Here is a 25790-nt window from a genome sequence, read left to right as displayed (position 1 = left end):
CTATTCCTTCCCTCTAGAGATGCTGTCTGACCCGCTGAGTTACTCCAGCATATTGCGCCCATCTTCAGCGTATACGAGCATCTGCAGCTCCTTCCCACCCAATTTGTTTGAAGTAATATCTTGCCTGATGACATCTATTTGCTAATCTCTAGATATTAAAATATAACCAAACTTCACAATTTCTCACCTTGCTCAGATCCTTTGTGGTCACACCATCATCATCTCGACACGGCAGCTTGTGTACAAACGCCAACATCTGGTATTTGGCTCTGATGAACTCTGCCTTTGTGGGACTGCAGATGTATTCAAACACAAGACAAAGGCACATTTCAGCAATGTGATAACTGCAGATAACTGCGCGTGATATCGGCAACTAAACCGAATCAGCTCCATTGTTCAGCTCAGTTCTGACTATCTACCTTTGTAAGAATGTAGTTTTAAGTTTATTATTATTCTCAACTGGTCTATTTTGAGGAGAACCTATTTTAGTCAGTAATTAATCTTATTTGTACATTGCTATTCTTAACAGAAACTGTGAAGATTCGTGTAATAACAAGATCTTAACACTCAAAGTTATCTTAAAATCTTATTACATGGATAAGATCTTATAACATCTTGAATAAAGATATTACAAGATCTTATTACAAGCTCTTGACTAAACATTGATCAAACCTCTATAATTAACTGATTTGTATTTGAAGAAGGGTCTCCACCCGAAACGTCACCCATTCTGTCTCTCCAGAGATGCTGCCTGTCCCGCTGAGTTACTCCAGCACTCTATCCATCTACTCCAGCGTCTATCTTTGATTTGGATTAAACATTGGCTATTCCGATAGAGACCTGGATGGAGTGGATGTGGAGAGGATGTTTCCACTAGTGGGAGAGTCTGAGACTGGGGGGTCTTTGGCCTCAGAATTAAAGGATGCTCCTTTAGGAAGGAGATGAGGAGGAATTTCTTCAGTTGGAGGGTGGTGAATTTGTGGAATTCATTGCCACAGACGGCAAGTCAATGGATATTTTTAAGGCAGAGATAGATTCTTGATTAGTAGGGGTGTCAAGGGTTATGGGGAGAAGGCAGGAAAATGAGGTTAGGAGGGGGAGATAGATCAGCCATGATTGAATGGCGAAGTACACACGATGTAACGAACGGCCTAATTTTGCTCCTATCACTTATGAACGTATTCCCCACAGCCCAAGAATGATTTTCTCTCTGGGATGCCAATTCCTCATGGATCATGCCATGTCATTGCCTGGGCCATGTGTAATCATCCATCTTCAACCCAGCAGCTTGTGCTGGAGGTGAACGGTACTCACTGCACTTTATCCTGTGGGTTTGGCTTCCGTCGTCCACTCTGCACTTGCGCTGGATCAAGCAGCGAATGCTCCCAGATCGAGTTGGCTCCATTACTTGCCAGCGTCTGTACCATCTAGGAGGAGATCAAATGTGGACAACCGACCACTTTAGTACGATGTATAAATAACAGAAAATAGCACCCCGCTAATTAACACTTTCACCTGCCCATCACCGATTCTCCATACCTCATCTGCTTTTCCCATCTTAGGACATTAGTTTGTGCCCAATGGTCATCGCAAGCCCTCGCTTTCCCAGTTACATCCACTCCACCTCCTCCAGCTTCATGCCCTCTAATCACTCCATTCTTACCTCTCACATTGTGTGCAGTAAGGTCTACATGCACGCACACGTACACACACACACACGCAGGCACGCACACACGCAGGCACACAGGCATGCACGCACGCGCACGCACACGCGCGCACACATACACACACGTACACACACAGGCGCGCACGCACACATGCACGCACGCACACATGCACGCACACACACACACGCAGGCACGCGCACACGCAAGAATGCAGGCATGCAGGCATGCACGCACACGCGCGCACACATACACACACGTACACACACAGGCGCGCACGCACACATGCACGCACACACACACACGCACAGGTGCACACGCGCACGCACACTGATTTACTAGGATACAACAAAGTTTAGTAGAACACAATCTAAAGTCAATGAGCTTGCATGAAATGAGTCAGGTTCAAACAGTTGAACACTGGGAGTTCAAGGTGTAAGCCATTGAGAAGAACAGTGGAAATAAATCCATGTGTTGCCTGGGAGAAACAGATTGCATGATGTCTCCGCGCGGCCCAGTCCCCTTCCCATCCAAATGCTTTTAAACACCGACCGCTGCTGCTTACTCTGACAGCTCATTCCTCATGACTCTGTGATTTACAGACTGTTCCCAGGGACACATTCAGAGACTGACATCGAGTGCTGCTGGAAGGTCATCAACTCGGTGAAACACGCTCTCTGGTCTGCCCGAGCGTTGTTGACCTCCCAGCGGAGCGAGATGTCCGTCGGGGAATGTTGCCGACTGGGCCCGCTGCAGACTGCAGAGGTATGTGCTGAGGGACACACTGAAGCTCGGTGCAGCCAACGCCAAGGCTCTGTGGGGGGAGGACCACAGTCTAGGGTCCTTCTGCTGCTGGACATGGGGGGCAGGGTGTGGTGGAGACGCCCCTCAAAAATAAGGAGATTCCACACCAGTGGGCCACATGAGTGGCAAGGGGGGGGGGGGGGGGGGGGGGTAATACTGTGTCATTTGTGTAAACAGCATTGAATGTTTGTATAGCCTACAAGAATGTTGGATGGAGTTTTGTACGGATCATGTATTATATATATTTATTTCTCAAATAAAGTCTATTTTGGAAAAATAAAATAAATTCCACACGTTCACTGCCCTGTGTAAACATGGTTCCTCATGGCCCGTTAAATCTTGCGCATTACTCCTTAAACCTGCACCCTCTAATTTTACTCTCTATTATCCTTGGGGCAAATAGTTATCTGTATATCCCTCTAAGATCACCCCTTAGCCTCTTACACTCCAGGAATAAAAGCCTCAGCCAGTCTTTAGCAAGGAGACCAGCACAGCACACAATACCCCAAATATCATCTCACCAATGCCTCGTACAGTTGTAACATCAAACCCCCACTCTTGCCCCATCTCTATTTAATCAGTGGAATATAAAAGCATGATAATTTTTTTATTATATATCTTAGTTACAAGCCCCACGTTTATAAATGATATTTGAATTTTCCACAACGATGATCAAATTTAAATAAGGAACACCTTCTGCATGACTAACACCTGGTTTTACATTTATAGGAAGGCAAAATGTAATAAAGTGACACCTCACTTGGGGGTTGACAAAAATGCTGGAGAAACTCAGCGGGTGAGGCAGCGTCTATGGAGCGAAGGAAAAAGGCGACGTTTCGTGTCGAGACCCTTCGCTGCATAGATGCTGCTGCACCCGCTGAGTTTCTCCAGCATTTTTGTCTACCCTCGATTTCCCAGCATCTGCAGTTCCTTCTTAAACACCTCACCTGGGGATTGTGCTCAAGGTCGTGAATGTAAGATGTGAATAGAGGACGATATCCAATCCCTTGCAAGAAACTCATGATTGAGCTTTTGCTTCCCTGCTTTAACTCTGCATTCCTTGATTATTTGATTAGCTGAAACATGATCAACGTTGCAATGACAGGGTCAGAGAGGTGGACACAGCAAAGCAACAGGCCCTTCGGCACCCAATGTCTGTGCTGAACATGATGCCAAGTTAAACTCTGCCTGCATGTGAACCATGTCCCTACACTCCCTGCATATCCATGTGTACATCTAAGAGCCTATTCAATTTTAGTTTCATTTAGTTTAGAGATACAGCACGGAAACAGGCCCATCGGCCCACACAGACCAGCGATCCCCACACAGTAACACTACCCTACACACACTAGGGACAATTTATACCAAGTCAGTTAATCTACAAACCTGCACGTCTTTGGAGTGTGGGAGGAAACAGGAGCACCCGGAGAAAGTCCATACCAATGCTCATATTTAAAAAAAAATTCTCTTCACATTGTCAACGCTCCCTAGATTCTCCCACTCAACTGCCTGCGAAGGCTAAGTAACGCTGGCCAATTAACTGCCCAACCCACAGTTGTAAGTCCACACATTCTACATCACTTGTTCTCCCAAGTTCCTCTTAATTTAGCTTGTTAATGTTATCAAACAGCAGCCCAGACCCTCGCTCACACCAACCAACCTGCCTTCCATTGACCCCATCTACACCTCACACTGCCTCGGCAAGGCCAGCAGCATCATCAAGGACCAGTCTCACCCTGGCCACTCCCTCTTACCCCCTCTCTCATCGGGCAAGAGGTACAGAAGTGTGAAAACGCACACCTCCAGATTCAGGGACAGTTTCTTCCCGGCTGTTATCAGGCAACTGAATCATCCTACCACAACCAGAGAACAGTGCAGAAATACTAGCTACCTTATTGGTGACCCTCGGACTATCCTTGATCGGACTTTGCTGGCTTTATCTTGCACTAAGTGGTATTCCCATATCATGTATCTGTACACTGTAAATGGGTTGATTGTAATCATGTATTGTCTTTCTGCTGACTGGTTAGCACGCAACAAAACCTTTTCACTGTACCTCGGTACACGTGACAATAAACTGAACTGGAACTGCCTGCACATAATCCATATCCCTCCATTCCCTGCAGATCCATGCGCCTATCCAAAGCCTCAAATGTTACCATCATATCTACCTCCACCACCACCTGTGGCACCCATCACCCTCTGTAAAAAAAGTTGCCCTGCGCACCTCCTTTAAACTTTGTCCCTTTCAACATAAAAGCTATGTCCTCTAGTATTTACTTTTTCTATCCTGGGGAAAGGGCTCTGACTGTCCATAAGTAGGAAGAAAGGTCAAATGTTGCAATACTTCAGTTGTCAAACCAGATTAGTTAAATGCTATACAAGTGGACGTCAGCCAGTCGGTCAGTGTTGCAATAGAGATACAAGTTATAATGGGCTCAGGTGGTTTTTCCCCCAAACTCATGGATCATCCAAATCTACGATGCACAGTTTTCATTCCTCCTCTTCACCAATACCTCATCATCGGCGGTCACTCGAAACGAGTATGACTGTCCTCTCATGGAGGACACCAGTGCGTGACTTTGTTTACCGTGGGGAGACTGGTGCACAGACAGCCGCCACACGTTCCTTGACAGATCTGGGTCAAGATCCAATGGCATGGAGTCCAAGATGACAGAGACCCTTTTCTGCTGCAGCTTTCATCCACCTTCCCAGCCGTTGTCACGCTCCACTAAGGTCAGCCATCGTCCTCCGCCTGTTCCACCGTTGAGGTGTTGGTTGGATTGCTCTTTGTCAGAGACCTCCCCCTCGACCTTACCACCATGGGTGGCCCTATCAGGAGCATATCTCCAGACGGCATCGCTCTCAGGATCTCAGGACCACACGAGCTTCTCCACCACGACAAGGTGACAATCCACGGAGAATACCTACTCTGCTTCTCATCTTACTATTCCATGCAACCTCCCCTTCCCAGCTCACTCTTCCATGTAATCTACCCCCCTTCCCCACATCCAAGATCACATGTTTTCCCAATCTGGAAGACTCCACTCATTGCTCACAGTACAGTCCAAATGGGGAAACCAAATGTAATTTGTTTTTGTATAATCTATACTGTTGGTGTCTGACCATCATTCCATCTGGTAAATTGCTATGCCAGTATGAAATAGTACTAGCAGGGATTGCAACTCTAAACATCACAGTAAAAATCTGCTTTCAGGTCAGGAGAGGTTGACTGCATCCTGGATCTCTGCACTTTGTCAAGGAATTGCATGTAGACTGAGTTTATACAATGCAGTATATTTACAGACCAGAGACATGTCCAATTCCCAAAATAATCACCAGAAAATAAGTTTCTTCAGAATCTGCAAAAAATAATCCTAATCGTCATCTTAAGAGTGATTGGATCACAACAATATAGCCTTTGGCTGAACAAGTGGGAATCATAGTCCAGCAAGGAAACGGGTCCTTCAGCTCACCTTGACCAGGCCGACCAAGTTGGCATTCTGGGCCAGTCCTATTTGTCTGTAAGTGGCTGACAGCTCGCTAAACCCTTCCCTTTTATTTATCTTTATAAATGTCTTTTAAAAGGTCTTAAGAGTCATACACCCATCTACTGGAATCCAACACAAATCCTATTTTATTCTTCCCACATCCCATTAACTCTTCCCACACGCCTACATTACAGACAACTTAACGTGGCCAAATAAGGCAGCATGGTGGCGCAGCGGTAGAGTTGCTGCCTCACTGGGCCAGAGTTGCTGCCTCACTGCGCCAGAGTTGCTGCCTCACTGCACCAGAGTTGCTGCCTCACTGCACCAGAGTTGCTGCCTCACTGCACCAGAGTTGCTGCCTCACTGCGCCAGAGTTGCTGCCTCACTGCACCAGAGTTGCTGCCTCACTGCGCCAGAGTTGCTGCCTCACTGCGCCAGAGTTGCTGCCTCACTGCGCCAGAGTTGCTGCCTCACTGCGCCAGAGTTGCTGCCTCACTGCGCCAGAGTTGCTGCCTCACTGCGCCAGAGTTGCTGCCTCACTGCGCCAGAGTTGCTGCCTCACTGCACCAGAGTTGCTGCCTCACTGCGCCAGAGTTGCTGCCTCACTGCGCCAGAGTTGCTCCCTCACTGCACCAGAGTTGCTCCCTCACTGCGCCAGAGCTGCTGCCTCACTGCACCAGAGTTGCTCCCTCACTCACCAGAGTTGCTCCCTCACTGCACCAGAGTTGCTGCCTCACTGCGCCAGAGTTGCTGCCTCACTGCACCAGAGTTGCTCCCTCACTGCACCAGAGTTGCTGCCTCACTGCGCCAGAGCTGCTGCCTCACTGCACCAGAGTTGCTCCCTCACTGCACCAGAGTTGCTCCCTCACTGCGCCAGAGTTGCTGCCTCACTGCGCCAGAGCTGCTGCCTCACTGCGCCAGAGCTGCTGCCTCACTGTGCCAGAGTTGCTGCCTCACTGCGCCAGAGACCCAGGTTCGATCCCGACTAAGGGTGTTGTCTGTACAGAGTCTCCCCGTGACAGTGGAGTTATCACTCCGGGTGCTGTTTCCTCCCTCACTACAAAGATGTGCAGGTCTGTAGATTAATTTGGCTTTGGTAAAAATTGTAAAGTGTGTAGGGTAGTGCTAGTACACGGGGTGATCGCTAGTCGGCGTGGACTCGATGGGCCGAAGGGCCTGTTTCCCTGCTGTATGTCAAAACTAAAGATTTAAACATAACTCACGTGTAACAGAGTCGGAGACCACGAGCTGTGGCGGAGATGTTTCACCATGGAGATATGTCGACCAAGACTTCGATGAACACTGCAGCATTCATCACAAACCAGCACTCCACGGTTTATCGATGCCCAACCAGGATCTGTAGAGATTAGTGTGAAATTAGCAAGTTATGCACGGATTAAATATTAGCATGGCTAAGATAAAAACGAAATCCTTGCCTAAAACTAACTTGGCCAATTAGCCAACACATAGGACAGCAGCTGTGAAAAAGCTCTAAACTGCATAACAATCCACTCACAGCTACAGCACACAACCAGGCAATGGTAGAACTTGTGTAGGAAGAATCTGCAGATGCTGGGTTACAACGAGGATAGACACAGAATGCTGGAGTAACTCAGTGGGTCAGGCAGCATCTCTGGATAAAAGGAATAGGTGACGGATTGGGTTGACACCGTTCTTCAGACTTGGTTGAAGAAAGATCTTGGCCCAAAATGTCACCTATTCCTTCTCTCCAGAGATGCTGCTGTCCTGCCGAGTTACTCCAGCATTCTGTGTCTAATTGGAGGAATTTAACGAGGTCAGGCAGCATACATCTATCAGCTCATTACCTCCATACCAGTAGCTACAGTTTGTCATCAAAAGTAGGTCAACAACAAAGTCCCAAAATAGTGACGGAATAAAGTATTTTCCACCCAGCTTTATGCACCAGGACTATGGTGGATTTCAATGCACACTGCTCTAAATTCAAATACAACTTACCATTATTAGCAATGATACCGAAGATTTGCTAAACCTTTTAATGACCATTTCCAAACAGTTGGTCGACAAAAATGCTGGAGAAACTCAGCGGGTGAGGCAGCATCTAAGGAGCGAAGGAATAGGTGACGTTTCAGGTCGAGCCCCAAAACGTCGCTTTTTTCCTTCGCTCCATAGATGCTGCCTCACCCGCTGAGTTTGGCCAGCATTTTTGTCGACCTTCGATTTTCCAGCATCTGCAGTTCCTTCTTAAACACCTCACTTGGGGGTTGTGATGATCTGAATAGCAGAGGATATCCAATCCCTTGCAAGGAACTCATGATTGAGTTTTTACTTCCCTGCATTAACTCTGTATTCCTTGATTATTTGAATAGCTGAAACACCCTTGGTCTCGACCCGAAACATCGCCTATTCCTTCGCTCCATAGATGCTGCCTCACCCGCTGAGTTTCTCCAGAATTTTTGTCTACCTTTGATTTTTCCAGCATCTGCAGTTCCTTCTTATAATTTGCAATCAGTCATTTATTTTGCAAGGGGCCCACGTTATTTAGATTATCCTTGCTCCCTATGCAACAAAGTGGGCTACGTTCAAATGGAAAGGGAAAAAACTGTGATAATGAAATTCCAAAGAATAAAAAATGTTCAATCATGGCTCGACACAATGATAATCCAAGTGTCAAAAATCCAGGCAGAGATTAGAAGACATCTCTGTAAGCACAAACTGTGCATTCCGAAAATTCATCGTAGCATCAAAAAAAAAACCAGAACCTTGTCTCGAACAGATGGTGCCAGGAAAGCCGAGACAGCTTCAGGGCTCAAATGCAAATTCAAACGTGTGCTATAACTTTGGGAGACAATTCAAGACATTTAATACCCTTTAGCTGTATTTGTCAGCACCCGTTCTGCTGCTGAAAGTAAACTGCAAGAGGGAGAGGGTGCATGGAACAAGCTGCCAGAGGAGGCAGATAACATAGAAGCATTTCATGGACATTTGGACAGGTGCATGCATAGGGAACGTTTGGAAGGATACGGACCAAACATGGACAAATGGGACATCTTGGACAGCACGGATGAGTAGGGCCAAAGGGCCTGTTTCCATGCTGCATTACTGTGCTTCTATCCATGCACATTTCCTAATTTAAAGGCTCCTGTGTGCAAGCCAGCCAGATATTCAATGATAGCTTGTAAAGTTTGCAGCTTCAGATCAAATGAAGACATTCGGAGCAAACAACCCCATCCAGATTACCGCCTTATCTTGAAGCTTTAGTAAAAATTCTTCTCCATGACTGTGCTGGAAGGAACTGCAGATGCTGCTTTAAACCGAAGACAAGACAAAAATGCTGGAGTAACTCAGTGGGACAGGCAGCATTGCTGGAAACATCACCCATTCCTTCTATCCAGAGGTGCTGACTGTCCCACCGAGTTACTCCAGCATTTTGTGTCTTCTTCCCCATCACCCATTCCCTTGCCCAGGAATGAGAGGTCAATTTGTGGAGTCGTGTAAAAACACATAGGTGAAACTCAGGTCATGACTTTTATCAAAATGTAATCATATTTAAGGAGATACAACTTAGAATAAAAATGAAGGCCATGAATAGCAGCAAAGTGGGAGATCTGGTTGGTTTCTGGTTCCCAGAGTGGGAAGTGTGGAAGCTGACAGCTTTCTTTCCCTCTCGCTCAATTCTGATCAGTTAGTGCTAATGAAGATGCAAATTTGACCTCACTGTCTAGATTCCCTATCCACTCTTATGCAAGATCCATTCCATCGTTATTGGGCAATTGTACTAGAAGTTTAATATCTCCCTCACCAAAATCACCAGACATTGCTTGCCTATACTGAAGTTATGCTCTTTCAAAAGGGCGGCCGGAGAAAAATGTACCATGTACTTGATTTAAATGTAAAATCTCACACATGTGCATCCCATTCACGCCTTCTGGTTGAGTTTCAGAGGGAGCTAAAGACCTGCTGAAGTTAATTGTCATTTCAATGATCTGCCACATGGGGGCTTCACACGTTGAGAATATACAGTTGAGGTCACATATTACTGTCGGCGTATCAGGCACTTGCTCCAATTTATATAGTTATTCTGAAAATATATAGAACCATAGACAATAGGAGCAGGAGGAGGCCATTCGGCCCTTCGAGCCTGCACCGTCATTCATTGTAATCATGGCTAATCATCCACAATCAGTAACCCATGCCTGCCATCTCCCCATATCCCTTGATTCCACTAGCTCCTAGAGCTCTATCTAACTTTCTTTTAAATTGATTTTTAATTTAGCAACTGAGTTTCATTTAGCAAGCCAAATGTGTGCAGTTCTGATCGCCCCAGAACTGTTAAAATCTGGAGGGCAAAGGTTTGAGGGAGATGTACGGGACAAGGCTTTGCTTCTATACGAACAGAATGATAGGTGCCTGGAATGAATGGACGGGAGGTGTGAAGCAGATACGATAGGGACATTTAAGAAGCATTTAGTCAGGCATGAGCAGGCAGGGGATGCAGGGATGCGAATGACATGCATCATGGTTGGCACAAATATCGAGGGACAAAGGGCCTGTTCCTGTGCAGAAGAGTGTGAGTTCTGTAATAAGGATATGCAACTTAGCCACAGCACCATGCATCAAGGGGCCATTCAAAAGTGGAGAAGAGGAGACACATAGTTGTCATTGGAGATAGTAGAAGTCAGGGGACAATAGGCATGATTCTCTTTCACGAGGATCCCGAAGGCTGTGATGCCTGCCTGATGCCTGGGTTCAGGACATCTCGTGACCTGTAGGGGAACTTGGAGTGGGAGGTGAAAAATGCAGCCATCGTGGTCCATGTGGGTATCAATGATGTAGATGGTAGGAGGAAAGATGTTCTGCCCTCTTGCCGGGATGATCGGAGGGCCGGCGTCGGAACGGAAGACAACACTCAGCGGCTTGGAGTTTCCGAATCGTCCACTTTCTATCGGAGACTGCGGGCGGCTCCCTAAGTTCACAGGCCGAGCTGGGTGGCGATTCAACGCTGGCGAACCCTGCAGGGGGTCCCGGGACTCCGCGATGTTAAAGTCAGCGCTGCCCGTGGCTGGAAACTCCACAAACCACAGCTCCACGTCAGCTGGCCCAACACTCCGGAGCTCCGCACAGCGATCCCCAGGAAGGCATCGCCCGCCCGCCCGCTCTGCGATGGAATCAGTGCTGCGCTGCTGCTGAAGCTCTGGCCGGTCTCCGGCAGGAAAAGAATGAATTCTAAAGTGTATAGACACATCCTATCTGCTCAAGTTCAAACAAATGCCTTAAAACTCTTTGGCCGGCAGTTCATTCTACAGCAAGACAATGATCCCAAACATACGGCTAAAGCACCAAAGGAGTTTTTCAAAGCTAAAAAACGGTCAATTCTGTAGTGGCCAAGTCATCACCCGATCTGAACCCAATTGAGCATGCTTTTTATATGCTGAAGAGAAAACTGAAGGGGAATACCCCCCAAAACAAGCAGAAGCTAAAGATGGCTGCAATACAGGCCTGGCAGAGCATCACCAGAGAAGACACCCAGCAACTGGTGATGTCCATGAATCACAGACATCATTGCATGCAAAGGATATGCAACAAAATACTAAACACGACTACTTTCATTGACATGACATTGCTGTGTCCCAAACATTATGGTGCCCAGAAATGGGGGGACTATGTATAAACACTGCTGTAATTTCTACATGGTGAAACCAAAATGTATAAAAATGGTCTTTATTAAAATCTGACAATGTACACTATAACCACATGTGATTTTTTTGTATTATAAATCTCAAATTGTGGAGTACAGAGGCAAATAAATAAATGATGGGTCTTTGTCCCAAACATTATGGAGGGCACTGTACATTTGAATCCATGCAATACATGAAACTAAAGAGCAGAAATTTGCAAATGTTACTGTGCTATTTAAGAAGAGAGCGAGGCAAAGAAAGGGGAAACTATAGGGTTAGCTAGCCCGACTTCAGTGGTTGGTAAGATTTTAGAGTCCATTATTAAGGACAAGGTTTCTGAGCACGTGATAAAATAGGCCAAAGTCAGCATGGTTTTGTGAAGGAGAGGTCTTGCCTGAGGAATCAGTTGGAATTATTTGAAGATGTACATAGCAGGATAGACAAAGGAGAATTAGTTGATGTGGTTCACCTGGATTTTCAAAGGGCCTTCGAGGCTGTTACTCACTGGATTAGAGGGAAGATACTAACATGGATAGAAGGTTGGCTGAATGGCAGAAGGCAAAGAGTGGCAATAAAGGGAGCCTTTTTCTGGAAAGAGTGGATGTGGAGAGGATGTTTCCACCAGAGGGAGAGTCTAGGACCAGAGGGCACAGCCTCAGAATAAGAGGACATACCTTTAGAAGAGATAAGGAGGAATTTGAGGGTGGCAAATATGTGGAATTCATTGCGACAGACTACTATGGAGGCCAAGTCATTGGATATTTTTAAGAGGGTTTGTCAGGTTCTTGATTAAGGATGTTACGGGGAGAAGGCAGGAGAATGGGTTTGAGAGGAAAAGATAGATCATCCATAATTGAATGTTGGAGTCGATGGGCCGAATGGCCTAAATCAATGTCCTATGACATGAACTATGTTTATCCATTATCCTCTTAGCATTCAATTTCATAAGAGAACCATGTGTTAAAACAAACAGGTAAAACATGTCCATTACTCTCAAACCCAAAACTATCAGTACAAGGCTCCTTTCTATAGCTATGGATGCATAGCAACCACTCTTTGAGCTCTGGCAAGGCACAACAAGGCCCAAATTTGGCAAGCTCAGCCTTTCCTTCTTCAACAAAAACCATGGGACACCATATGTTTGAAATAGGCACTTTACTACACAATGCAGAGAGAAAATAAACAGGGAGCAAGTGATGCAGCAATTATCTATTCATGAACACCAATTATCCATATGAACATGAATTTCTGTCGTCTTTTGAAATATCAGTGCCTCCTCCCTCCTACCCTCCCCCCCCCCTCCCCCTTCCCCTCCCCCCCCCCCCCCCCCCCCCCCCCCCAAAGCAAGTGGTTGATTTTTGAGCAAATGCTGCAGACAATTTGCAGAGCTGGATCCCACAAAGAGCAGACGAATGACTGGTCTGCTGCGGTGTTTTTGGTGAAGGGTACAAGTTTTACAATGACGCACGCGGGTCTAATTTGAAATGTGCCATCTTAGCATGCAGGATCTAATGTGCCATCTTAGCTTGCAAGGCTGGCTGGCGCCTTGTCTGAAAGGCTACATCTGTGAAACTGCAGCTCTCTCTCACAGCTGAATGTATGAGTGTTCATGCCTGCAGGCTTGAATACACAATTGTCGGCATCACTATGTTGAGTGCTACTGCATGATGCAAGGCGGCAGGCACATGCATTTGAAGCAGTCCAGTTTATGGGCACCACATGTGGACACCCAAGGAATAAATCCCTGTCAGAATCTACAAAGATAACAGCACTATTTGTACAGTGCTTATTCTGGTCTTGTGTTTTGTACTTAAAGGTCCCAGAGGTTAAATATTCTTTCCTCAATTAACATTGCTTTTTAAAACTTAGCAACTTCATGTTTTGTTTCTCAAAATTCTGTACTTTCTCCATCCACCATAGCTAACATTATAAACTATAACTCAGGCAAGATGGTGCATCGCTCCCCATCAAGGTACCAAGCCCCTACTACAGATGAACATGAACTATGGTGTATCTTCTTCCCCACACTTAAATAATGCTTAACGCAAAGAGATTTGTAAGCAGATTCAAAACCAGATGGAAATATCTTTCACACTGAATCTTGAGCAGCTGTCAAATAAACTTTCATCCCATCTGTCTGAATGAAATTTGAATCGCGGTCCCAGATGTGAACATTGCTGCCACATTAGTGGCATTGTTCTGAGCAGAGTAGCATTAGACTGGTTTCTAGCCGATTACGACTATGAATATTCTCACTGATACATTTCCTAATTCTTTTGTGAGAGAAAACATTTTGGATCACCAATTCTTCCAATGTTTTCCGCCCCCACTATTTGCTTTTCCCCCAAACCCCTCTCACAATTCAATCCCCTTAGACTATATGAGAATGACTTAGATTCTTATTTTACATCCCTATTTTGCAATACCTACTTGCATTGCTTGATTTTATTAGCGGTATTACACAATATCTTAGAACACAAAAAATATAGACTTTGGGGCATCCATTTGAGATGAGTATTCTTAAAATGTGGGTAGACAAAAGTGTTGGTGAAACTCAACAGGTGAGGCAGCATCTATGGAGCAAAGGAATTGATGACGTTTTGGGTCGAGACCCTTCCTCAGACTGCTGGGGGGGGGGGGAAAGAAGCTTCCTAAACATCGTTCTGGTGGTGCGGGGGAAGGGGGTGAAACAGTAAACATTGATCAAACCACCTGCACTCGCATCCCAAGCCTAATTATTTAATGCACATATTTACAGGTTTTTTTAAAACAATTATATTGGTGACACTAGGGATCTTCAAAGATAGAGATAAGTTTCAAGAAAAAAAATATCCTTATCATTCTACCAATGATGTTGCCACTACAGTATAATGTTGTGCAACACTACAACAACAAAGGGCAAGAAGCAAGGTTAACCTTGGACTTTAGCGCTGTGACTGTCACTATAACACATATTCTACACTGTGGTATATTTCTCTTTGTACGACCAGTACTTGTGCAAGGCTCGAGTGTACTCATGATTCCGTTTGACTGGATAGCACGCAAACAAAGCTATTTGCTGTTTCTCAGTACACGTAATAATAAATGTGAAAACACTTCAATCCATCCTGTGGACAAAACAATTCACTAACTTTGAAGTGTATAATATATAGAGCACCATGCAACCCTTCATGTTATCTGTAAATTACACACAAGCCAAAAATATGCTGTTGGTTTGAAGAAGGGTCTCGACCCAAAACATCACCCATTCCTTCTCTCCCGCTGAGTTACTCCAGCATTTTGTGTCTATCTTGCTTGGCCCACCCAATTTTTGCTGCTTGGCCTTTATGCTCCCCTTCTCTCTGAAATGAATAAAAGCTTCAAAACATTTCAAAGACTTGCATTTACCATTGTGTGCGTTGTGATAGTGATGTTATTGAGCAATAAATGCTAGTTAGGACACCAGACATGTTTAGTTTAGTTTAGAGATACAGCATGGAAACAGATCCTTTGATCCACTGTGACCATGCCAATGTTGCAGCAATCACCCATACATGTTGTATGTTATCCCAGTTTCACATCCTACATACAAGGGGCAATTTGAACTGCATGTGATCACTACTCTGGCCTCATCAACAAAGCTGCTGTAGAGATGGTCTACAGAGCAGCACCCCTTGACATCCATGTCACCACCAACCTAACCTAGTCCAGTCCAGTCAATGACACAGAGAGTGCATCAGGGTCTTTTCTTACACATCGGAGTAGATTCTGCATGACCAAGAGGATTCTCTCCAACCTCTCCAGATGCGCTGTGGAATGTATTGTGGGGGGGGTACAGCTCAGCCTGACTGCTGGGTCCACTGCTCTGCTCTAGATCACCTGCAGAGAGTGGTGAACACAGCCTAGTCCACCACAGGGTCACTCGGCACAGCTGTCCATGCACTCCACCTTCACCGTGCATTGCATCAGGAAGGCTGGAAGAATGGTCGCGGATGCTGGAAGGAATTGAGGAAGGACATTCTTGCTATTGAGGGAGTGCAGCGTAGGTTTACAAGGATAATTCCCGGGATGGCGGGACTGTCATATGCTGAGAGAATGGAGCGGGTAGGCTTGTATACTCTGGAGTTTTGAAGGGTGAGAGGGGATCTTATTGAAACATATAATATTGTTAAGGGTTTGGACATGCTAGAGGCAGGAAACATGTTCCCGATGTTGGGGGAGTCCAGAACAAGGGGACACAGTTTAAGAATAAGGGGCAAACCATTTAGAACGAAGACGTGGAACTTTTTCTCACAGAGAGTGGCGAGTCTGTGGACTTTCTGCTTCAGAGGGCGGTGGAGACCGGTTCTCTGGATACTTAAGAGGGAGCTAGATAGGGCTCTTAAAGATAGCAGTCAGGGGATGTGGGGAGAAGGCAGGAACGGGGTACTGATTGGGGATGATCAGCCATGATCACATTGAATGGCGGTGCTGGCTCGAAGGGCCGAGTGGCCTACTCCTGCACCTATTGTCTATTGTCATCCTGGTCATTCCCTTTTCTCTCTGGGACAAGACACAGGAGTTTGACAGCTCAAATGTCCAACGTACAACATTGCTAGCAGACTCCTGAACCAATCCGCTCATTCACAATTTCACAGAGGTGATGCCACGTACTCTTAATACCTCATTCCATTATTGCTATTGTACTTCAATGTTTCCTCACTACTTGGATCTGCACCAATCTGCCATTTTACACTGTGTAAGAAAGTACTGCAGATGCTGGTAAAATCGAAGGTAGACACAAAATGCTGTTGTAACTCAGCAGGTGAGGCAGCATCACTGGAGAGAAGCAATGCGGGGAGCTTCGAGTCAAGACCCAAACGTCACCCATTCCTTCTCTCCAGAGATGCTGCCTAACCTGCTGAGTTACTCCAGCATGTTGTGTCTACCTGCCATTAAACACTCCTTGTTTTATTTCTTGTTGCATTTATCATTCATGCAAGCTTCAGTGTAAATTAGGAATCACATTATATCCTGGTGTATATATGTAAAAGTAATCCGAGGCTGAGAAATGTAACTAGCTTAGACTTTCTCTTCAAAAGATAAGATTTCTGGTCTTTACAGAGACCAGCGACTGCGTTTACAGTGACATTGAAATGAAAGATCCTCCAAGATCTCGATGAATGGTGCAACAGGCTTGAAGAGCCCCATGGTCTTCTCGTGCTCCTGTGGTTTTTAATGTTCTTACTTATTGATAACCCTGCGGTATCCCGCTGCTACTTCAGCCAACCAACTGGGGTGGGAGATTGCAACCTTCACGTGGTCCGCCCTGTTTCGACAAATGCACTCTACCTGGCGTGCACAATCAAATAGAACAAGTTGTCCAACAACTTCAGGCTGTGCACGCCATACACAAGAAGAAGGCAGCCAACTTAATAATAATAATGGATGGGATTTATATAGCGCCTTTCTAGATACTCAAGGCGCTTTACATCGCATTATTCATTCACTCCTCAGTCACACTCGGTGGTGGTGAGCTACTTCTGTAGCCACAGCTGCCCTGGGGCAGACTGACGGAAGCGTGACTGCTAATCTGCGCCTACGGCCCCTCCGACCACCACCAATCACTCACACACATTCACACGCAGGCAAAGGTGGGTGAAGTGTCTTGCCCAAGGACACAACGACAGTATGCACTCCAAGTGGGATTCGAACCGGCTACCTTCCGGTCGCCAGCCGAACACTTAGCCCATTGCGCCACCTGCAGCCACAACTTAAGGGATCATTTACTTCTATCATTTACTTTTCTATCATTAATCAATTTTTCTGTGTGAGATATTACTGAAACCCCAAATACAACACCACATCCACTGATTCACATCACCCACACTGCTGGGTACATTTTAAAGGAACTCTAATAGATTAGACAAACATATTTGCCTTTCATAAATCCATGTTGCTTCAATTCAAATGCAAGTTTATTCAAGTTATTAAAATTCAAGTTTATTTCTCCATGAGCCTTGGTATTATATCCTTCATTGTAGAGTTCAGTCATTTTCCTTTTACCAATATCAAGTTGGTGGTTTTCACTTTTCTTTTTCCTTTGTTAAAGTGATCAGGGTCACACTTGCTGCTCAATCCATACGGACTCTTCCAGGGATTTACGACGTGGGCTTATCTCCCCCCCCTGCTAGTTTGTGCACCATGGGCCATCTGGCTGGCAGTTGTGTGGCATGAATATCCCTTTCAATCTATCTACCCATGTGGTCCGGGTCTCGATATACGCTGCACGGACAGCTGTTTCCATTCCCCCCCCCCAACCCCCAAATGGAATTGAAAATGATCCACTCAGCAATAAACCTTGTAGATCAATGAAACCGTTAAGGGTTCAGATTGGCTCTGCATACAGCTGGAGGTGTTCTTCATGAGTAGAGTGATAAAGCATGCGTACGGTACGTCTGCTTCCGTAGGTTGGGGCGTTGAGTAAGTCAGGAAGTCATGATGCTGCTCGATAGAACTTTGTCTTGGCTGCATTTGGAGTATTGCATGCATTTATGGTCGCCCCCATTGCAGGAAGGGTGTGGCAGCTTTGGTGAGGGTACAGAGGTGGTTTATCGGAGTTATGTTGGATTAGTGGTATTAGCTACAAGGAGAGGAGGGACAGACTTGGATTGTTTTCTCTGAAACTGCATGGAAACCTGATGGAAGTATATACAATGATAGGCATGGAAAGGGGAGACTGTCAGAGCCCTATTCCCAGGGTGAAAATGTCAAAGATTAAGGGGCAAACCTTTAAGATGAGAGGGGAAAGGATTAAAGAAGTTGTCCACGGCAAGTTTTTTTACACACACACACACACACACACACACACATTCATGTCATAGGATCATAATTATGAATCATTCGGCCCATCAAGTCTACTCTACCATTCAATCATTCCCTCTCAACCCTATTCTCCTGCCTTCTCCCCATAGCCCTTGACACCCTTACTAATCAAGAATCTGTCAATCTCTGCCTTAAAAATAACAAAAACTTGGCCATCACAGCAATCGAAGGTAGACAGTAATGCTGGAATAACTCAGCGGATGAGGCAGCATCTATGGAGAGAAGGAATAGGCGACGTTTCGGGTCAAGACCCTTCTTCAGACTGATGTCGGGGGAGGGGGAAATAGGGTCTTGATCCGAAACGTCGCCTATTTCTTCTCTCCAGAGACACTCACCCGTTGAGTTTCTCGAGCATTTTTGTCTACCTTTTAAGAAATTCCTTTTCTCTTCTCTAAAGGAGGCTGGCGAGTGCCTGGAACACACTGCCGGGAGCGGTGGTTGAAGCAGGATAGAAACATAGAACCATAGAAATTAGGTGCAGGAGTAGGCCATTCGGCCCTTCGAACCTGCACCGCCATTCAATATGATCATGGCTGATCATCCAACTCAGTATCCTGTACCTGCCTTCTCTCCATACCCCCTGATCCCTTTAACCACAAGGGCCACATCTAACTCCCTCTTAAATATAGCCAATGAACTGGCCTCAACTACCTTTTGTGGCAGAGAATTCCAGAGATTCACCACTCTCTGTGTGAAAAAGGTTTTCCTCATCTCAGTCCTAAAAGATTTTCCCCTTATCCTTAAACTGTGACCCCTTGTCCTGGACTTCCCCAACATCAGGAACAATCTTCCTGCATCTAGCCTGTCCAACCCCTTAAGAATTTTGTAAGTTTCTATAAGATCCCCCCTCAATCTTCTAAACTCTAGCGAGTACAAACCTAGTCTATCCAGTCTTTCTTCATATGAAAGTCCTGACATCCCAGGAATCAGTCTGGTGAACCTTCTCTGTACTCCCTCTTATGGCAAGAATGTCCTTCCTCAGATTAAGAGACCAAAACTGTACGCAATACTCCAGGTGTGGTCTCACCAAGACCCTGTACAACTGCAGTAGAACGTCCCTGCTCCTATACTCAAATCCTTTTGCTATGAATGCTAACATACCATGGGCTTTCTTCACTGCCTGCTGCACCTGCATGCCTACTTTTAATGACTGGTGTACCATGCCACCCAGGTCTCGTTGCATCTCCCCCTTTCCTAATCGCCACCACTCACATAATAGTCTACTTTCCTGTTGGATAGTTAGGCTAGGCTGGTATGGTTAGGCTGCATTTGGAGCAGTCAGTGCAGTTCTGGTCACCCCGTTACAGGAAGGATGTGGAGGCTTTGGAAAGGGTGCAGAGGTGGTTTACCAGAATTATGCTGGATTAGCAGATATTCGCTACAGGGAGAGGCTGGGCAGACTTTGATACAGTCATGTGGATATGCAGGGAATGGAGGGATAGGGGTTATGTGCATCAGAGTATTGCTGGTTGTTGAAACACTCAAAGCTTTGTCTTCAGACTCCTTGAAATATTTGTCAATCTGGTACAAGCTTCTGTACTAGAGCAAGAGGGCAAACAGCAAAGATGGATCTAAAGTTAAATAGTTAAATGAGGGAGGAATAGGTAGATATGCTAATTGGGTTAGTTAAAGTTGGGTGCAGGGAAACTAGTTGAGCCAAAAGAATTACAACACAGAAACAGACCATACATACACATTCATCAGTCTGAAGAAGGGTCTCGACCCGAAACTTCACCCATTCCTTCTCCACAGAGATGCTGCCTGACCCGCTGTGTTACTCCAGCATTTTGTGTCTATATACATGTAGCATTCACTTTCCAATGCCCTGAGTTTCTGGAATTACTTCCCTAATGTTACAAGTTATATAAATATGTTTTGGTTACATAAATGTATTTTAGCCATTGCGACCATAATAACAGTCCTTTCTTCTTCCCAAGACTCATTATACGGATGGCTTTTGACATATGGATTACCTCTCATCCGTAGGATTTAAAAAGAGCTTCACTAATGAGTTTGTGTTACTGTTACAGGTCAACCCACACTTTGTATTTAAAGAATGTGAATAATGTTTCTATGGATACCATTGCTCCTTCCTTGTGTAGAATGCATTAGCAGTTATCATTTACCACATTTAGCTTGTCACAGACAGGAGATTCTCAACATCTTTGACGAAGGGCTGCATCTATACAGTAAGATAATCTCCAACTAGCTTAATTACCAAAAATGAGTTTGAAGAAAAAGATACTGCTGGATTCAATACAGATACATGATGCCCTATTGTAAACTTTATTTTTTCTGAGCTTTATATTTTTATGCTAATCATCATTCGTTAATGATTTATAACATACAATCAAAATGCTCAGGAAGTTTCTGATTTCTGAGTCTGTGGAATTCTCTGCCTCAGAGGGCGGTGGAGGCCAGTTCTCTGGATACTTTCAAGAGAGAGCTTGATAGGGCTCTTAAAGATAGTGGAGTCAGGGGATATGGGGAGAAGGCAGGGACGGGGTACTGATTGGGGATGATCAGTCATGATCACATTGAATGGCGGTGCTGGCTTGAAGGGCCGAATGGTCAACTCCTGTGCCTATTGTCTATTGTCTAAGTATAATTAACAAAAAGAACAAAGAAAAGATTGCCTTGTAGATTATTCAGTTTAATGATTTTGATTATAATGTATTTAAAGATGCTATATACATCTTTGTCTTGTGGCATTGATTAACACAAGTAAAGGGGAATATGAAAAACATAACTTTTTAAACCACAACTTCACCAGTACAGGTCATTTTACTGATTTTATGCCTTTTGGCCACAATTCATTTCAACATTTCATCAATTTGATTTGTAAAACCAGCCCCATTTGGTCCAATTCACTATTTGAAGAAAGGACAAAGAGAAAGCAGAGGGTTGAAGAAGTCTCGACCCATCCATGCGCTCCAAGGATGCTGCCTGACCCACTAAGTTACTCCAGCACTGTGTCCTTTAGAGATACACACTAGTTAGCCAAGTTCTATTAGAAGCCATCTATCTATTTGGTAGATCTATTAAAAAGATCTAGCTAAATGCTGCTCGATCTATTATGGTGTCAGGGGTTATGGGAAGAAGGCAGGTGAATGGGGTTAGGAGGGAGCCATAGATCAGCCATGATTGAATGGCGGAGTAGACTTGATGGGCCGAATGGCCTAATTCTGCTTCTATTCTGCGCCATATGGGTCACAGTTTCAGGAAATGGGGAAGGCATACAGGACTGAGGCATGAAGCCATTGCTTCACCGAGAGAGCGGTGGATCTGTGGAATTTGCCACTGCAGAAGGTAAAGATTTATACAGCTTGTTGGCACAGGTCCTCAAAAACATATTGTAAACCAGAGTGGTGTCATGGAGAACATGAAGACCAGCCTAGAGATTTGGACGACTTCTTTCATACATCTCTACCCTTCAAGATACAGATTTAATATAATCTTTGGATAAAATCAAGCAAATTAGTATCATGCGAACCGCTTCACCTCCAGGCAATATCATACTGAATTCTCTTTAGAGATAATGCTGAAATAGGCCTTTCGGCCCATCATGTCCGTGCCGACCAGCGATCCCCACATTAACACTAACTACACACACTAGGTACAATTTACAATTACACCAAGTAATTCTCAGTGGAATTCTCTGCCTCAGAGGGCAGTGGAGGCTGGTTCTCTAGATGCTTTCAAGAGAGAGCTTGATAGGGCTCTTAAAAATAGTGGAGTCAGAGGATATGGGGAGAAGGCAGGAATGGGGTACTGATTGGGGATGATCAACCATGATCACATGGAATGGCGGTGCTGGCTCGAAGGGTCAAATGGCCTACTCCTGCACCTATTGTCTATTGCCAATTGACCTACAAAGCAGTACGTCTTTGGAGGGTGGGAGGAAACCGGGGCACCTGGAGAAAACCCACACAGGTCACGGGGAGAATGTACAAACTCCATACATACAGCACCCGTTCACAAGATTGAACCCGTGACTCTGGCGCTGCAAGGTAGCAACTTGACCTCTGCACCACCGTGCCCCTGAATACCAAATTCTCTTATTTCCGGTTTGCACATAGGACAACCCATACAACTTTCTAAAGAATGGCTAAACACCCGCAAATATTATTCAAAGCGTTACATTTGGCAAGATTAAATATAGTCTAATATATGCACATTTATTCTAAATAGAGTGCAGAAATCAAGTCAAGTCAAGAGAGTTTATTGTCATGTGTCCCAGATAGGACAATGTAATTCTTGCTTGCTGAGTATTGTAAGCATAATACAGAACAGATCAGTGTGTCTATATACCATAGACCCCATATATACACAGGTACATAAACAGATAAAGTGCAATAGGCTGTTATGGTTCAGAGTTTGTATGATGTTGTGTTTAATAGCCTGATGGCTGTGGGGAAGAAGCTCCTGCCCCCACCCCCCCCCCCCCCAGCTCCACATCAATCTGAGGAAGGGTCTCGATCCGAAACGTCACCTATTCCTTCGCTCCATAGATGCTGCCTCACCCGCTGAGTTTCTCCAGCATTTTTGTCTACCTTTGCTTAATTAAACATTCTTCATGAACATGTTTAGACACATTTAGCAATATAGTCAAAGCCAAATTCAAACTGTTCCGGCACTTTCCATTAGGAAGTACACGGATAACAAGCTGCAGCAGAATGTTTTCCATTCTTCCTGACACGGGGAATTCTAGGTCAGGACCGCACCGTGATGTCTGAGAACACTGCCGCTTGTTGGTCCGTGCAGTTGCCATGAACGTGGCTAGGGGCTTTCTGTGGGTTCACCCTCGGGAACGTCCATCTAACGCCTGCAACAGTGACCCTTGGAAGAGGCACACTTGAGTATGATGGCACGGATGACATCGCCCCTTTGGCCTTCTGCTCAAAGCAAGTATAGAATGCATTAGGTTCATTAGGGAGGGCTGCACCATCACCAGCAATGCTGCCCGACTTTGCTTTGCAGCCATTGATAGTGTTCAGGCCTTGACACAGTTGGCTCTGTCAGAGTGATTATACTGGGGCTCAAGTTTGTCCCGGCATGGTCTCTTGGCAATCCAGATGGCTTTGCATAGATTGTAGCAAGCCTTCTTGTACCGCTCAGAGTCGTGTGTCTTCTCAAGTACAACACATGCTGCCTGATTTGCTGAGCTTTTTGCAGCATTTTCTGCTTATTCCTCTGGTTAATGCCCTGCAACCACTGAAACAGACTGACAGTGCTAGACACACCGTTAAAGTACACGAGACTTGGATAGTTTGGCTGGACAAAATGGTGTCAATATGCTACTGTTTCCTGTATTCACCTCCAGTATCACCACCTATATACACACACACATCACCACCCATGTACACACACATCACCACCCATGTACACACACATCACCACCCATGTACACACACATCACCACCCATGTACACACATATCACCACCCATGTACACACACATCACCACCCATGTACACACACATCACCACCCATGTACACACACATCACCACCCATGTACACACATATCACCACCCATGTACACACACATCACCACCCATGTACACACACATCACCACCCATGTACACACATATCACCACCCATGTACACACATATCACCACCAATGTACACACACACATCACCACCCATGTACACACACACACACATCACCACCCATGTACACACATATCACCACCCATGTACACACATATCACCACCAATGTACACACACACATCACCACCCATGTACACACACACACACATCACCACCCATGTACACACATATCACCACCCATGTATGGACTCCACAGCTCCATAATTCACAAGATTCCAGTCACCAATAGTGTGACACCTCAGATTGCAGACCGGCACAGACAAATGACCAAGGATGACACGCAGAATTTATTCGCCACAGGCCTCGGATCAAGGCATTTTCACACATTGATAAAAAAGGAGTTTTTACGTTTTTAAAGTGTATGTTTACAGATACAAGGTGGAAGCAGGCCCTTCAGCCCACCGAGGCCACACCAATTGCACACCAACACTATCCTACACTAGGGACAATTTTTACATTTACACCAAGCCAATTAACCTACAAACCTGCACGTCTTTGGAGTGTGGGAGGAAACCGAAGATCTCGGAGAAAACCCATGCGGTCACAGGGAGAACGTGCAAACTCCGCACAGACAAGCACTCGCAGTCAGGATTGAACACGGTGGGTCTCTGGCGCTGTCTGCGCTGTATGGCAGCAACTCTACTGCTGCGCCGTGCCGCACCACCCTTTTAAAAACAAATGTTAATAGTTTATTTGCCAAAAAATGTACATGATGGGTTTTTTTTACATTTAGATTGTATCCCAACATGTGAGCACAAGAGGCTCTGTAGAAAAACTCCACATCTCAGAGTATTTTCCCCTTTCAGTACGAGGCTTAGTCAGTGGCCAGGAAGTATTATGCTCAAAATCATTGCATCAAACAGACATACATAATTTGGCATTAATACTTCTCTGGGCCTTAAACAGAGGAAATCATTACTGATCAGGATATCTGTCAGACTCATTTCCTTGACATTTTTATGTAGGGAAACCATTTCAAAAACCTCCCATTATATTTTCGGAGTGATTTATAGTTCTCAATAACAGTGGGTCTTTCAACCAATATCAAATGATCGGATGTTCGCTGCAATCATTTACTTTCAACCGCTATGAAGAGTTCAAAGCATTGAAGTACTTCAAAGAACATCGACTGCTCTATTCTAGCCACCATTCAGTTAATTCCAAAACAGTGCTGCCCCATTGCTCTGCCTGTCCAGATTTACCCTCACACTGCAACTTCCGATCCAACGATTGGGCTATTAAAAGGTCTCATGCGAGTCATTCAAGCTGTCTTTAATTTTTACTGGAAGTATTCTCAAGCAGTGAGAGGTCAGGGAATTGCTGCTTGGGAACACGTTACGAATATTAGCCTCAGCACAAAGGCATTGCCCCGTCAATCCCACAGAAATACACTGACCCACTACAGCATTCACTCCCTCTTGTATTGGATGTAGTTTATCACTTCTTGGACATTCAGAAATTTAGATCAAGAGTCAAAAGCGATTAATTGTCAAAGTATCAGTCTGAAGGGTCTCGACACAAAGCGGCTCCCATTCCTTCTCTCCAGAGTTGCTGCCTGTCCCGCTGAGTTACTCCAGCACTCTGTGTCTAACTTGTGTTTAATTGTCAAATGTACCAACAACGGAACAATGAAATTCTTACTTGCAGCTGCATAACAGGCCTGTAAACAGTACTCATTGATAAAATTAAACAATAATCAATTAATAAAATATAGGCAC

General features: G+C 45.2%; 1 protein-coding gene across 7 annotated transcripts in view; it reads right to left on the bottom strand.

The window, feature by feature from the left end:
• Positions 1 to 25790, bottom strand: part of git1 (G protein-coupled receptor kinase interacting ArfGAP 1) — a 145254-nt gene that overhangs the window by 70152 nt on the left and 49312 nt on the right. For all 7 annotated transcript variants that reach the window (XR_008725744.1, XM_055658167.1, XM_055658172.1 and 4 more), the window contains exons 2-4: positions 7183 to 7316; positions 1315 to 1427; positions 188 to 293 (exon numbers count right to left, since the gene is read on the bottom strand). Coding sequence is in view for 6 of the 7 variants with exons in the window: in XM_055658167.1 (XP_055514142.1) it covers positions 188 to 293; positions 1315 to 1427; positions 7183 to 7316 (353 nt within the window). In the remaining variant the exon portion in view is untranslated. The remainder of the gene's footprint in view (positions 1 to 187; positions 294 to 1314; positions 1428 to 7182; positions 7317 to 25790) is intronic.

This window comes from Leucoraja erinacea, chromosome 28 (genome assembly GCF_028641065.1).
Source record: "Leucoraja erinacea ecotype New England chromosome 28, Leri_hhj_1, whole genome shotgun sequence".
In the NCBI taxonomy this organism is placed as follows: Eukaryota; Metazoa; Chordata; class Chondrichthyes; order Rajiformes; family Rajidae; genus Leucoraja; species Leucoraja erinaceus.
This window is presented reverse-complemented; position numbering and strand designations above follow the sequence as displayed.